This window comes from Megalobrama amblycephala, linkage group LG12, assembly GCF_018812025.1.
Source record: "Megalobrama amblycephala isolate DHTTF-2021 linkage group LG12, ASM1881202v1, whole genome shotgun sequence".
NCBI lineage: Eukaryota > Metazoa > Chordata > Actinopteri > Cypriniformes > Xenocyprididae > Megalobrama > Megalobrama amblycephala.
In genome coordinates this window covers 24,140,816-24,154,421 of record NC_063055.1, presented here as the reverse complement: position 1 = coordinate 24,154,421, position 13,606 = coordinate 24,140,816, and the positions used below count along the sequence as shown (strand labels likewise).

Here is a 13,606-nt window from a genome sequence, read left to right as displayed (position 1 = left end):
CACATCACGGAAGTCAGTGACGTCACATGAGCTCGTGAGCGACACGGAGGCGTGGACAATAAACGTATTTTTTGGCGGACAACCCAGCTGCAAATGCCACAGAGTGCTTTCAAAGCGCGCTGAAATCTTTTGAATTGGTAAACACATCGCAACTCTCGAAAGTCCAATGCGAGGTTTAGCATGGCGCTCATCTGCACAAACAGACAATATCATCACCTGCCCGGCTAACCGGCCTACTAAAACATTCGGATGAACACTGACTGGCAAGCATGCAGTTACATTTACTCTTTTTTAGTCTGAATTTGTGCCAGCATAAGCAAAGCGAAACTATAACCGCTATTTCTTTACAGCTAACGCTGTTTGTTACACTGTTACATTGCACTTGCCAATGCATATTTAATATTGTGTTTGTTTACTGCTAGAGAAGTGACGCTTTTCAAACACCAACAAAATCAGTGCAACTGAATACAGCTTTTGTCAACAACAAAAAAATCCCTTTTAGGAATAAGCTGTAGGTACCGCCTGAGCACCTCACAGAAGCACAAAATGAACGGAAAAGTCCTACCGGACACTCCCATAGCCGTAGACTGTTGGCAGCTCCGTAAGTGCCATCACGTCCGTCTGTTCTTTCTGTCTCACATGCACGCGGATCACACCTCTGGCCTCTCATCCACCTGGAGTCACAGGCCCATCTACTGCTCTCCTCTCACTGCCAAACTGCTCCAGCTCAAGGTGAAGGTGAGATCATGACTGGGGTCTGCACAAGGCTTCTGGGGAAAATGTAAAAGAATTGTTATATTTTATCATTATTTATCTGTGCTATTTTAGTACCATTTATATACTATTTTAGTATTTATTGATATTCTGTATTAATTTTTTTATTTTTATATCAGTTTTTATTTCAAGTTTTTAATGTGCTTTTGTTACACTATTTCTTTTATAGTTGTAATTTATTTCATTCAGTTTTAGTAATTGTAGCACTGCAACTTATTGCAGTTATTACATTTCTTCATTACGTTTCATTTATTCCAGTTTTTCATTGAATTTTCTATTTTATGTCAGCTTTATTTCAATTATTGAAAGCAATTTTTAATAGTTTTAGTTAACAATAACAACAACAGTTATATATCAAAGTTATCTGTAAATATGGTGTGATATTTATGATGAAAAAAGTCCCATACAAAGAAATTTGAATCGAATTAAAAATGTTTCTCTTCAGGTTTAAACTGAACATTAATAGTAAAGTCAACATTTTAAGCATGTGCTTAGCTTTAGTACAGTAACCACCATATAAAAGCCTGTTTTATTTCATTTTTACAAACAACATGTTTTCTATAAAATCAAGCTTTTTCTCACTCAGTATAAATTGGTCATTATACATGAATATATCTAACTGTTTTTATATTTTAGGAAGGGGTCCCTTCGCAAAGGGAACAATATATTTAGGGGTCATTTGCATAAAAACTTTTTGAAAAACTCAGAGGTCTAGAAAACAAAATGGATATAAACCAATGTTGAAAAGACCTAATTATCCATGTACACTTTTGTCAGCTAAATGGCTGAAACTGGCAGGAATTAAAAAATTGTGTCGTCTTGTTGTGATCTACAGGTCAAAGAGAAGTGGATCCGTCCCTTGGAGATTGGGGAAGCCCACATGCTGATGCTAGATGATCTTGGAAAAGAGCGGCTGACCGTTACTCTAATAGATGCCAATCACTGTCCTGGGGCAGTTATGTTTCTCTTCGAGGGATACTTTGGCACCAGACTCTACACTGGTGAGTGTGGGATGAGAAAATAAATATTATAAAAATGCACAATATTCTAATAGTTTTTCTTAAAGGGTTAGTTCACCCGAAAATGAAAATAATGTCATTTATTACTTACCCTCATGCCGTTCCACACCCGTAAGACCTTCGTTAATCTTCAGAACACAAATGAAGATATTTTAGTTGAAATCTGATGGCTCCGTGAGGCCTCCATAAGGAGCAATGACACTTCCTCTCTCAATTTCCAGAAAGGTACTAAAAACATATTTAAATCAGTTCATGTGAGTACAGTGGTTCAATATTAATATTATAAAGCGACGAGAATATTTTTGGAGCGCCAAAAAGACCCAAAATAACGACTTATATAGTGATGGCCGATTTCAAAACACTGCTTCATGAAGCATCGGAGCACAAATGAATCAGTGTATCGAATCATGATTCAGATCGTGTGTCAAACCGCCAACTGCTGAAATCACGTGACTTTGGCGCTCCGAACAGCAGATTCGATACACTGATTCATTTGTGCTCCGAATTTTCCTGAAGCAGTGTTTTGAAATCGGCCATCACTAAATAAGTCGTTTTTTTGCTTGTTTTTTTGGCGCTCCAAAAATATTCTCGTCACTTTATAATATTAATATTGAACCACTGTACTCACATGAACTGATTTAAATATGTTTTACCTTTATGGATCTTGAGAGAGGAAGTGTCATTGCTCCCTATGGAGGCCTCACGGAGCCATCGGATTTCAACAAAAATATCTTAATCTGTGTTCCGAAGATTAACAAAGTTCTTACAGGTGTGGAACGGCATGAGGGCGAGTAATAAATGACAGAATTTTCATTTTTGGGTGAACTAACCCTTTAAGAAAGTTATTTATTCTCACTGAGATTACATTTTAATGATTCAGTTATTGTGTTTTATCTCAGGTGACTTCCGTTATACCCCATCCATGCTCCGTGAGCAGTGTCTGAGGAACAACACTACCATTGATGTGCTGTATCTGGACAACACAAACTGTGACCCCACTCGAGCTGTACCTTCTCGTCAGCGAGCCACTCAGCAAATTAAAGAAATCATTAGGGCTCATTCTGGATACGCTGTCGTTATTGGTAAGACTCTCACACTTTCAGCATAAAAGTATTTCTTGTAATCCAATTTCATGTGTTTCAGTTCAGACTACAAAAAACAAAACACATTTTAGTCTGATAGTTAATAAGGGCCTACTGTAATGATAATAGGGATGTCATGATGAGGAAATATTCACACCGGTATATAAACTTGCGACAACCCCGGTATTACCGATAACACAGTGAATTACTTTTGAATGACACTCAGGATCTGTTGCACACCAAATCCCCCACCATCATCATCTCTCCTTGCTCTCATTACATAAGAGAAATTTGACTCCTGCTGCACTGTGCTGTATATGGAGCAGAGCAGACAGTTTCACTTTATAATTGTAGCGTCCAACTGAACTAAATGGTTTTTATTTCTATAAAAAATCAAAATGACAGTGCCGCGGTGGGCAAGTAATGTAATTGTGTACAGCCAAACACAGTGTAACACTGACTACCGCAGCAAGCCTAAATGATAACTGTAATGATAACTTAAGTTTTAATAATCATTCTAATCAGGGTTCCCACGCGCCTTGAAAGTACTTGTATTTCAGACACATGAATTCAAGGCCTGGAAAGTACTTGAAAACAAATATTGGTCCTTGAAAGTGCTTGAATTAAATTTGAAATACATTTTGTTAAAATTACAGCACCCCCCTTATTCCTAGTATATTTGTTTTGGAATATTATTTTACAATCAGTTACTGAGTGTTTTCCATTGCGGTACTTCTTCTTGCTTGTTATTAGGTGGGGTTTGGACATTTGAGCTGTGACACTTGCTGTGTCCGAAATTAACATTCTTATTGGTGTGTGCGATTTTGATTGTGGATTATTAAAAGTTCTCCACGATCTGCTTTTGAAGAAATATTGTTGTATTGTGCTATATCGCTTTCTGTCAGTTGCAGTCCTGGCGCCTCTTTCTCAACATACTGTGTAGTACAAAGTGACATACATTCACATCACGTTAACGCAGTGGTAGAGTTATACTCACGGAACACTGCAGTTATTCACAATCACAAAAGTTTATTATTTGCATGAGTTTTATAGCCAACATTTTATCTGCGTGATGGTCTGACACGTACTTTTCTGAGCGGATACACCCGGCGCACACACTCTAAAAGCCTGTCAAACACTGCATTTGCTGGACAAAGTTATAATTCTCATTTTATTCTGCTATATACACCAGGTTTACACCACTGTTTAAGTGTAAAGTGAAAGTAAATGTAAATGGTTGAGAGAAAATTGAATGTGTGTCGATAAATTAGATGCACACATGAGCCTTAAAAGGACAGACAACACATGCAACTTGTCCTTAAAGGGATAGTTTAACCAAAAATGAAAATTCTGTCTTTATTTACTCACTCTAAAGTTGATCCAAACCTGTATTAATTTCTGTCTTGTGCTGAACACAAAAGAACATATTTTGAAGAATGTGGGTGGTGCCCATTGACATCCATAGGATTTTCTTTCCTACTATGGAACTAACTGGGGACCAGCAACTGTTTGGTTACCCACATTCTTCAAAAAAACAACAACTTGTATGTTCAACAGAAGAAATTTAGGGTTTAAAACAACTTTTACGATGAGTAAATAATGACAGAATTTCATTTTTTTTTTTTTTTTTCCTAATTTCTTTAAAGGTGCCCTAGAATTAAAAATTGAATTTATATTGGCATAGTTAAATAACAAGAGTACAGTACATGGAAATGACATACAGTGAGTCTCAGACTCCATTGTTTCCTCCTCCTTATATAAATCTCATTTGTTTAAAAGACCTCCGAAGAACAGGCGAATCTCAACATAATACCGACTGTTACGTACACCCCTATACAAATATAGGGGTGTACGCCCCCAATATTTGCATATGCCAGCCCATGTTCCCAACATTATGAAAGGCATTTGACAAAGGCAGCCAGTAACGTCTGGATCTGTGCACAGCCGAATCATCAGACTAGGTAAGCAAGCAATAACAACAGCGAAAAATGGCAGATGGAGCAATAATAATTGACATGATCCATGATAACATGATATTTTTAGTGATATTTGTAAATTGTCTTTCTAAATGTTTCGTTAGCATGTTGCTAATGTACTGTTAAATGTGGTTAAAGTTACCATCGTTTCTTACTGTATTCACGGAGACAAGAGCCGTCGCTATTTTCATTTTTAAACACTTGCAGTCTGTATAATGCATAAACACAACTTCATTCTTTATAAATCTCTCCAACAGTGTGTAATGTTAGCTTTAGCCACAGAAGCCTCAAACTCATTCAGTCAAATGAAACACCCAAATATATAAATTGCAATTCTGATTTTTTTTTTCTTAGAATTGCCAGCTTATATCTATATTATATTGTATATATTCTGACTTTATAAGCTGAAAGTCACTTTTTTTTTTTCTTTTTAATTACGATCCATATAATTCTTATAACCGTGATATTTTTGCATATAATTTTTTACTCAATTATGCAGAATTTATTCTCAATTGCAAAATTTATTTTTACAATATTCTCTATATCTATATTATAATGTTTTTACTAAAGTAATATTCTCTCTATATTATAATGATTAATGATTCATAAAAAATGAAAACCAAAACTAGTGTGGAAAGATTGTTAACATTAGAGATAAGGAAGCTGCAAACGGTTTTAATATATTTCCAAAATTAATACAAATGTTTCTGTACCTCTTCTGGGTTAAAATGGATACAAATGCAATAGGAGGGTTAAAATGTTAAGTACTGTAGAGGTCTTTCATGATGCTTCATATGCTGGGATGTGAATTTGATAGGTGCTTGATATAAAATAAATGGTGCTTTAAAAAGTCCTTGAATCTGGTGTTCATAAAAGAGTGGGAAGTCCACAGCTACACAAAACGGTTTCAAAGAAATTATAACTATAACGACACAGAGGAATGATATTGTTGGGGGAAAAAATTCAAGATGAACAATAAAAACATTGAGAATCAAAATCCACATAACTTTAAAGAGCTTGAACATTTAAAGGTGCCCTAGAATTAAATATTGAATATAGTTGAATAACAAGAGTTCAGTACATGGAAAAGACATACAGTGAGTCTCAAACTCCATTGTTTCCTCCTTCTTATATAAATCTCATTTGTTTAAAAGACCTCAGAAGAACGTAACAGTAACAGTCGGGGTGTACACCCCCAATATTTGCTCATGTTCAAGCCATTAGACAAGGGCAAAACGTCTGGATCTGTGCACCGCTGAATCATCAGACTAGGTAAGCAAGCAAGGATAATAGCGAAAAATGGCAGATGGAGCAATAATAACTGACATGATCCATGATATCATGATATTTTTTGTGATATTTGTGAATTGTCTTTCTAAATGTTTCGTTAGCATGTTGCTAATGTACTGTTAAATGTGGTTAAAGTTACCATCGTTTATTACTGTATTCACGTCGCTATTTTCATTTTTAAACACTTGCAGTCTGTATAATTCATAAACACAACTTCATTCTTTATAAATCTCTCCAACAGTGTGTAATATTAGCTTTAGCCACGGAGCACAATCAAACTCATTCCGAATCAAATGTAAACATCCAAATAAATACTATACTCACATTATCCGATGTATGCATGCAGCATGCATGATGAACATCTTGTAAAGATCCATTTTGAGGGTTATATTAGCTGTGTGAACTGTGTTTATGCTGTTCAAGGCAAGCGCGAGCTCCGGGGGCGGGGGAGCACGAGAATTAAAGGGGCCGCAACCTATATCGGTGCATAGTTAATGATGCCCCAAAATAGGCAGTTAAAAAAATGAATTAAAAAAAATCTATGGGGTATTTTGAGCTGAAACTTCAGACACATTCAGGGGACACCTTAGACTTATATTACATCTTTTAAAAAGAAGTTCTAGGGCACCTTTAAAGACACAGACAACAAAAAGCCTCAATATTTTTAGGTGACTCTCTCTCTCCCATTGTACATACTTCTATATCGCATTAAATTGATCAAATGTGACAGTAAAGACTTTTATATTATCACAAAAGATTTCAAAAGATCTCAAATAAATGAACTTTCTAATTAATCAAAAAAAAAAAAAACTATATTCTTCAAAGAATCCTGGATAAAAAAAAAAAAGTTATCATGATTTCCCCCAAAAAATATTAAATGACTGTTTTCAACATTGATAATAAGAAGAATTGTTTCTTGGGCACCAAATATTATATTAGAATGATTTCTGAAGGATCATATGACACTGAAAACTGTATTAGCTGCTGAAAATTCAGCTTTACCATCACAGCGATAAATTACTTTGATTACTTTACTTGAGCATATTCATGCATTGACTAATTATTGTTATGTAGTTGTATTGACAGAAAACATACTGTGAAAGTGACTAAATTCATCTCACACTTTTGAGTTTGTTTGATATTATTGCAATAATTACAAATGAGTCTTATATCTGTTATTAGGTCTTTACTCTCTGGGTAAAGAGTCTCTGCTGGTGGAGCTGGCTATGGAGTTTAAAACATGGGTGGAGGTGGATAGGGAGCGTCTGGAAACCTTGCGAGTCCTGGAGCTCCCTGACGTTTTCACCACTGACTCTGGTGCGGGCCGTATTCGCGTGGTCTCTCAGTCTGTGATCAATGCCTCCAACTTGCAGGCGTGGAATAAAGTGCAGCCTACCATCGCTATATTGCCCACCAGCCGCCCTATGGTCTCCTGCCACCGTAATGTCTATGTGGTGCCATACTCGGATCATTCCTCCTACCAGGAGCTAGAGGACTTTGTGTCTGCCCTGCGTCCTGTCTCACTAGTGCCTATTGTGGGCAACTGCCTGCCTTATTTTTCTTCCCTTCTGAGCCCCCGCAAGAAGTCTAAAGAGGTGGTGATTCCAGAATCGGTCAAGCACTACATGATGACCAATTCTAATAATCAGGCCTCCACAAACGGCATAACAGGCGTGCTTCAAAGAACCTCACGTTCAGAGTCTCGAGGGGTGGTGTTTGACTCTCCGGAGCCAAAAATAACCCAACTTAATCACAACGACAGGGATTCGGATGATGCAGAGGGAGATCATGATACTATGGATGGGAATTCTGAGATGGATCAAGATTCTGACTGCGTTCTTCTAGACATGAGCACCAACTCTTACCACGGCCCATGCGGCAAGCGTTTGAAACTCGTCCGAGTTGCTTCGGAAGATGTTGTCACTATTGGCAGCAGCCTTCCTCCTGATGACAATGAATCCATTAGTACACTTAAAGATGTAGGATCACCTGATCGCAGCTCCATGTACGAATGCGAGCATGAAAGTCCAACAAAATCATCCAAGGAGAAGAGTCCTCAAATGGGCAGCACCAACTCTAGAGTGATGTGCTCTTCAATGGACAGCATCAGTATCCATGATCAGACCTGTGTTACCACTCCGGCTGCGCTCACACCCCCTGAAACAAGATCAGTGACCTCTGCCTTGACCCTCGTATTAGAGCGAGAGCAGTGGCTCCTTCAGAACTTCACCATACCTGCTGAAGAATGCAAAAGTGACCAGGTGTTGTGTGGACTTCATGAAAAGTATCGCATTAATCAAGTTGATCTTCCTAAACCACCAGGTGATCCTCTTGAAGCGGCTATAAAGAGATTTAAATCTAATTAAAGCAGTTTGTGATTCAGATCACATTTATGTTTATGTAAATGTTTAATTATTATGTATCAGTGCTGTGCCAATAACTAATTCTTCTATACATTGTATCCATTTGATGGTATTATTTTCACCACAGGAATACTGAGGTTCTAATGTTTGAAATACAATGTCATCATACCTTTGTGTTCAAATGTAGCATTACAAAGCACCTTATTGTGTTGTTTTTATATGAAAAAAAGAAAATAATGTTCTTATTAAAAGTGTTCCTTGTCAAAATTGGCTTGATTACAAATCATCTCTTTTGCTTATGATAAATCTTTTACTTAAAGCATATGATTTCATGTGTCGAATATTGAAGAAGCATCCAATTTTAACTTTTATTTAACGTGAGAGATGTTTGGCAGCCTCAAACAGATTGGTGCGCGATAGAAAATGTGCATGTTGTGACGTGTGTGACAGATCAAGGATTTTTAGATTATTAATTCTTGGTGGTATGTTTTAATTAGCATAAACTTCTTTGGCGTAAAGAGAATACTTTGAATTATAAAGGGAAGAACCTGTGACTGTATTAGCTGCTCAAAGCACTAAACATTAATTGAGAAAATGCCCTTGAGTAATACTTTGATTAATCTGTCACTTAATTTCTTACTGAATGTTTTCTTACGGGCAGTGGTTCTCAAAGTGTGGGGGAGACAGTGAAGCTTGTGTGCAGTGTATTCTCTTTTGTTTTATGTGTTTTGGGGCATGCTGAATTCTCTGAAAGCAAACAAAGATGTCCCTGCATTTCATTAATGTGGCAGGATAGATCTTAAAGGGTAGTTCACCCAAAAATGAAAATAATGTCATTTATTATACTCATCCTCATGCCGTTCCACACCCGTAAGTCCTTTGTTAATCTTCGGAACGCAAATTAAGATATTTTTGTTGAAATCCGATGGCACAGTAAGGCCTCCATAGCCAGCAATGACATTTCCTCTCTCATGATCCATTAATGTACTATTTAAATCAGTTCATGTGAGTACAGTGGTTCAATATTAATATTATAAAGCGACAAGAATATTTTTGGTGCACCAAAAAAACAAAATAAAGACTTATATAGTGATGGCCGATTTTTCAAAACACTGCTTCAGGAAGCTTTGGAGCACAAATGAATCAGCGTATCGAATCATGATTCGGATTGCATGTCAAACTGCTGAAATCACGTGACTTTGGCGCTCTGAACTGCTGATTCGTAATGCTCCGAAGCTTCCTGGAGCAGTGTTTTGAAAAATCGGCCATTACTATATAAGTCGTTATTTTGTTTTGTTTTTTGGCGCACCAAAATATTCTCTTCACTTTATAATATTAATATTGAACCACTGTACTCACATGAACTGATTTAAATATGTTTTTAGTACCTTTATGGATCTTGAGAGAGGAAATGTCATTTCTCCCTATGAAGGCCTCACGGAGCCATCGGATTTCAACTAAAATATCTTAATTTGCGTTCCGAAGATTAACGAAGGGTGAGCAATAAATGACAGAATTTTAATTTTTGGGTGAACTAACCCTTTAAATTTCAGTGTTCCTAATACAATGTTCCTCAATTGACATGTATAATGCATAATACTACTTTTATGTTATGTGTTCAAAGGGAAAAAAAAGAGTCACATGGAATGAAATAAAGGTGAGTAGATGATTGGAAGATGTTTTGTTTTCAGGTGACCTATCACTTTTTCTTGACCAAAAAAGGGAGAAGCATTGCTTTAGGCTGTATGAATTGAATAGGCTCTTGGTTTAACCAGAAGGTGGCAGAGTAGTTCAATGTTCTAGAACTCAGCTACATATATGGTTAACATGCAATAAATGCAGGAAAACATTCTAAATTAATCTTAGTGATTTTACAATTGCCAATAAAAGTTTGAGAAATGCTTTTTTTATGAAAGTAACTGATTATGTGCACCGCTGCAAAATTCTATTAATTTTAGACTCAAAATTTAATCATAAAATAAGCTACTATTCCGTTTAAACTGAAATAAGGGTTTGCAGTAATTTAACCTCCCAAGGCCCTGTTGTAGAGGGAACATTTACACCACTGAGAGTCTGATTAGATTAGCAGACATTAGAGAAGCAGCCCTTCTCAATCTTGTCATATGCTCTTGCCTCACAGATGAGTATGAGTCTAAAAAAAAAAACAGTTACACACCACGAAAATCCACTGATGCCTATGGAAAGAGATGCATTACAATTTAACTTTCAACTCTGACAGATTCATAGCCGTTTTATCAGATATTTCTGTTTCCTCGGATAATTTTATATGTTCGAATAATGGGCACCATCAAAAGTTTCAACTAAAAACAATTCCTCTATGAACAGATTATCCGCAAGGATTTGTCCCTGTCACTGATACCAATGCCTCATATTCAAAAAGATATGAATAAAATAAGAGCGATCAATGTCTAATATATTTCTCTCGTACCAGGGAAGTCAGAGGTTTGTGATTTAGTATTCACCAGCTTGAGATAAAGCCTGTAATACACATTTAGGTAGCCCAAACACTTCTATTTACCATTGTATCCACGTACTGAAGGATTGTGTGTAAGTGAATGGGCTTGCATGCTGCTCGGTTAGGAAATATACAACTAAAGCCAGGCTGTCCTAGCAGTGATGTTTAATTCACCTCCGGTTTCTGCACACGCTTACTCTGCTCATAAAGGATGAATGGTTTGATGTATCAGGGGGGCTCTTTGCATTCCAGATGAGGCTAAATCCACATTAAAACGCTCTCCAGACTGGGCTGATCCAGCACAGGCATCCTTACATCAGCTAACATCCTGGAATGACGGCCATCCGCTGGCTCAACTGCCACAGGGAAACAGACTCACCACAGCCAGCGAGAGAGTTATTGGCCTAAATGTGTAATTCATTTGGCCCCTCTGAGTTATCACTGAATGATTAAATGTTAGACTGGATAGTACAGTAATACCATTATCAACATCAAATCATGTTATTTTGTGCTTCAAGTGAAATATTTAGTACAGAACAAGTCGCAAATGGACAGTGACTGGGAGGTGACATGATCGGTTCACTGCTTTGTTGCTTGGCCACAAGATCATTGTTGAGGTACCGACATCCTTATGTTTTGGCCACACAATGTGAAGTTATTAAGTGTAAACAACCCTGCGTGACCATAGGGATTATCAGAAATAGATATTACTAGTAAATTAATATGTTATTTTGAATCAAGGATGACAAAAAAGTGCGGAGTTAAGAAATGATTATATTAACCCATATAGGCCTATTAGGCTTATATTACATTGCGCGCCATGTTGGTGTAACCCCTCTAACCCAGGTCCTTCTCACCCCACTCCGCGCGGGTCTCGAACCTGGGTCTCAGGCGTGGGAGTCGGACGCTCTAACAAGGAGGCTAAAGGCTGCAACCTCTAGCGTCAGTCGCTAGAGCATCTCTTGAGATCAGAGGAGTGAGGTTTTTTTTACTTGCACAGCAACTACTAGCTGGCCTCCGTTACATTGGCAATGTACCTCACTCCAATCCGGGTCACGGCACCAATGTAACCCCTCTAACCCAGGTCCTTCTCACCCCGCTCTGCGCGGGTCTCGAACCTGGGTCTCTGGCGTGGGAGTGCGGTTCCTCTCGTACTGAGCAGGATTACTATTGCAACGACACGACCATCAGTAGGGTAAAACTAACCTGTCTCACGACGGTCTAACAAGGAGGCTAAAGGCTGCAACCTCTAGCGTCAGTCGCTAGAGCATCTCTTGAGATCAGAGGAGTGAGGTTTTTTTACTCGCACAGCAACTACTAGCTGGCCTCCGTTACATTGGCAAATAGAAATCTGCTTTGTTAGAAAGTAACTTCTGTGTGAGCTCTGCTTCATACATCGCTACACTATTAACAGTAGACAATGGACCTTTTTGCCGGCAAAATGTTGCCTAAATTTTGAAAACGCTGTTTTCTCAGCCGCCTGACCCAGAGTCTATCAACCTTGGCGAAGAAAGCCTGACTTCTCTGTCCATAGGAGAAGCAGAAGACAAATAGAAATAAACGACGCATTTGCTCATGATCTACAGAAGGGCAGCGGGACAGATCTAATAGCTTCCTTGCACACCCCATTAGTCCTTGCTGGACACTGCCATTTAGGAGAGTCAGACAGGGCAAGGCATTTACACCAAGTGCCTTGAAGGGGGGAAAAATCTTGTTAAAATGTCACTGACCCCACCCGTCCTTTCTCATTAAAAAATGAATACTTCAGGTTCATTTTATTATATATTTTTAAGTTCAAATATTTTTACAAATCAGATTCCAAAAAAGTTGGGACACTGTACAAATTGTGAATAAAAACAGAATGCAATGATGTGGAAGTTTCAAATTTCAATATTTTATTCAGAATACAACATAGATGACATATCAAATGTTTAAACTGAGAAAATGTATCATTTTAAGTGAAAATAAGTTGATTTTAAATTTCATGGCATCAACACATCTCAAAAAAGTTGGGACAAGGCCATGTTTACCACTGTGTGGCATCCCCTCTTCTTTTTATAACAGTCTGCAAACGTCTGGGGTCCAAGTTTAGGAATAGGAATGTTGTCCCATTCTTGTCTAATACAGGCTTCTAGTTGCTCAACTGTCTTAGGTCTTCTTTGTCGCATCTTCCCCTTTATGATGCGCCAAATGTTTTCTATGGGTGAAAGATCTGGACTGCAGGCTTGGTCATTCAGTACCCAGATCCTTCTTCTACGCAGCCATGATGTTGTAATTGATGCAGTATGTGGTCTGGCACTGTCATGTTGGAAAATGCAAGGTCTTCCCTGAAAGAGACGACGTCTGGATGGGAGCATATGTTGTTCTAGAACTTGGAAATACATTTCAGCATTGATGGTGCCTTTCCAGATGTGTAAGCTGCCCATGCCACACGTACTCATGCAACCCATACCATCAGAGATGCAGGGTTCTGAACTGAGCGCTGATAAAAACTTGGGTTGTCCTTGTCCTCTTTAGTCCGGATGACATGGCGTCCCAGTTTTACAAAAAGAACTTCAAATTTTGATTCAAATTCTGACCACAGAACAGTTTTCCACTTTGCCACAGTCCATTTTAAATGAGCCTT

General features: G+C 37.9%; 1 protein-coding gene across 4 annotated transcripts; it reads left to right on the top strand.

Moving 5' to 3' along the window:
• On the top strand, positions 1-9,375 carry dclre1b (DNA cross-link repair 1B). 4 transcript variants are annotated; one of them, XM_048210550.1, is made up of 5 exons: positions 3-263; positions 503-738; positions 1,610-1,775; positions 2,693-2,875; positions 7,324-9,373. In XM_048210550.1, exons 2-5 carry the CDS (start codon positions 547-549, stop codon positions 8,505-8,507), a joined length of 1,725 nt encoding a protein of 574 aa, XP_048066507.1. In that variant the 5' UTR covers positions 3-263; positions 503-546; the 3' UTR covers positions 8,508-9,373. The 4 variants fall into 4 exon arrangements, with proteins under 4 accessions (XP_048066509.1, XP_048066507.1, XP_048066506.1 ...); XM_048210551.1 differs by having other exon boundaries at positions 15-137; XM_048210552.1 differs by having other exon boundaries at positions 1-732; positions 7,324-9,375.
• Positions 9,376-13,606: the final 4,231 nt, after the last annotated feature.

Bases quoted from the DNA above. Each gene is read 5' to 3' on its own strand.
- dclre1b (XM_048210550.1), top strand. From the start codon at position 547: ATGAACGGAAAAGTCCTACCGGACACTCCCATAGCCGTAGACTGTTGG. The intron at 1,776-2,692 runs GTGAGTGTGGGA...GTTTTATCTCAG, and splicing joins TGGCACCAGACTCTACACTG to GTGACTTCCGTTATACCCCA. The intron at 2,876-7,323 runs GTAAGACTCTCA...ATCTGTTATTAG, and splicing joins TGGATACGCTGTCGTTATTG to GTCTTTACTCTCTGGGTAAA.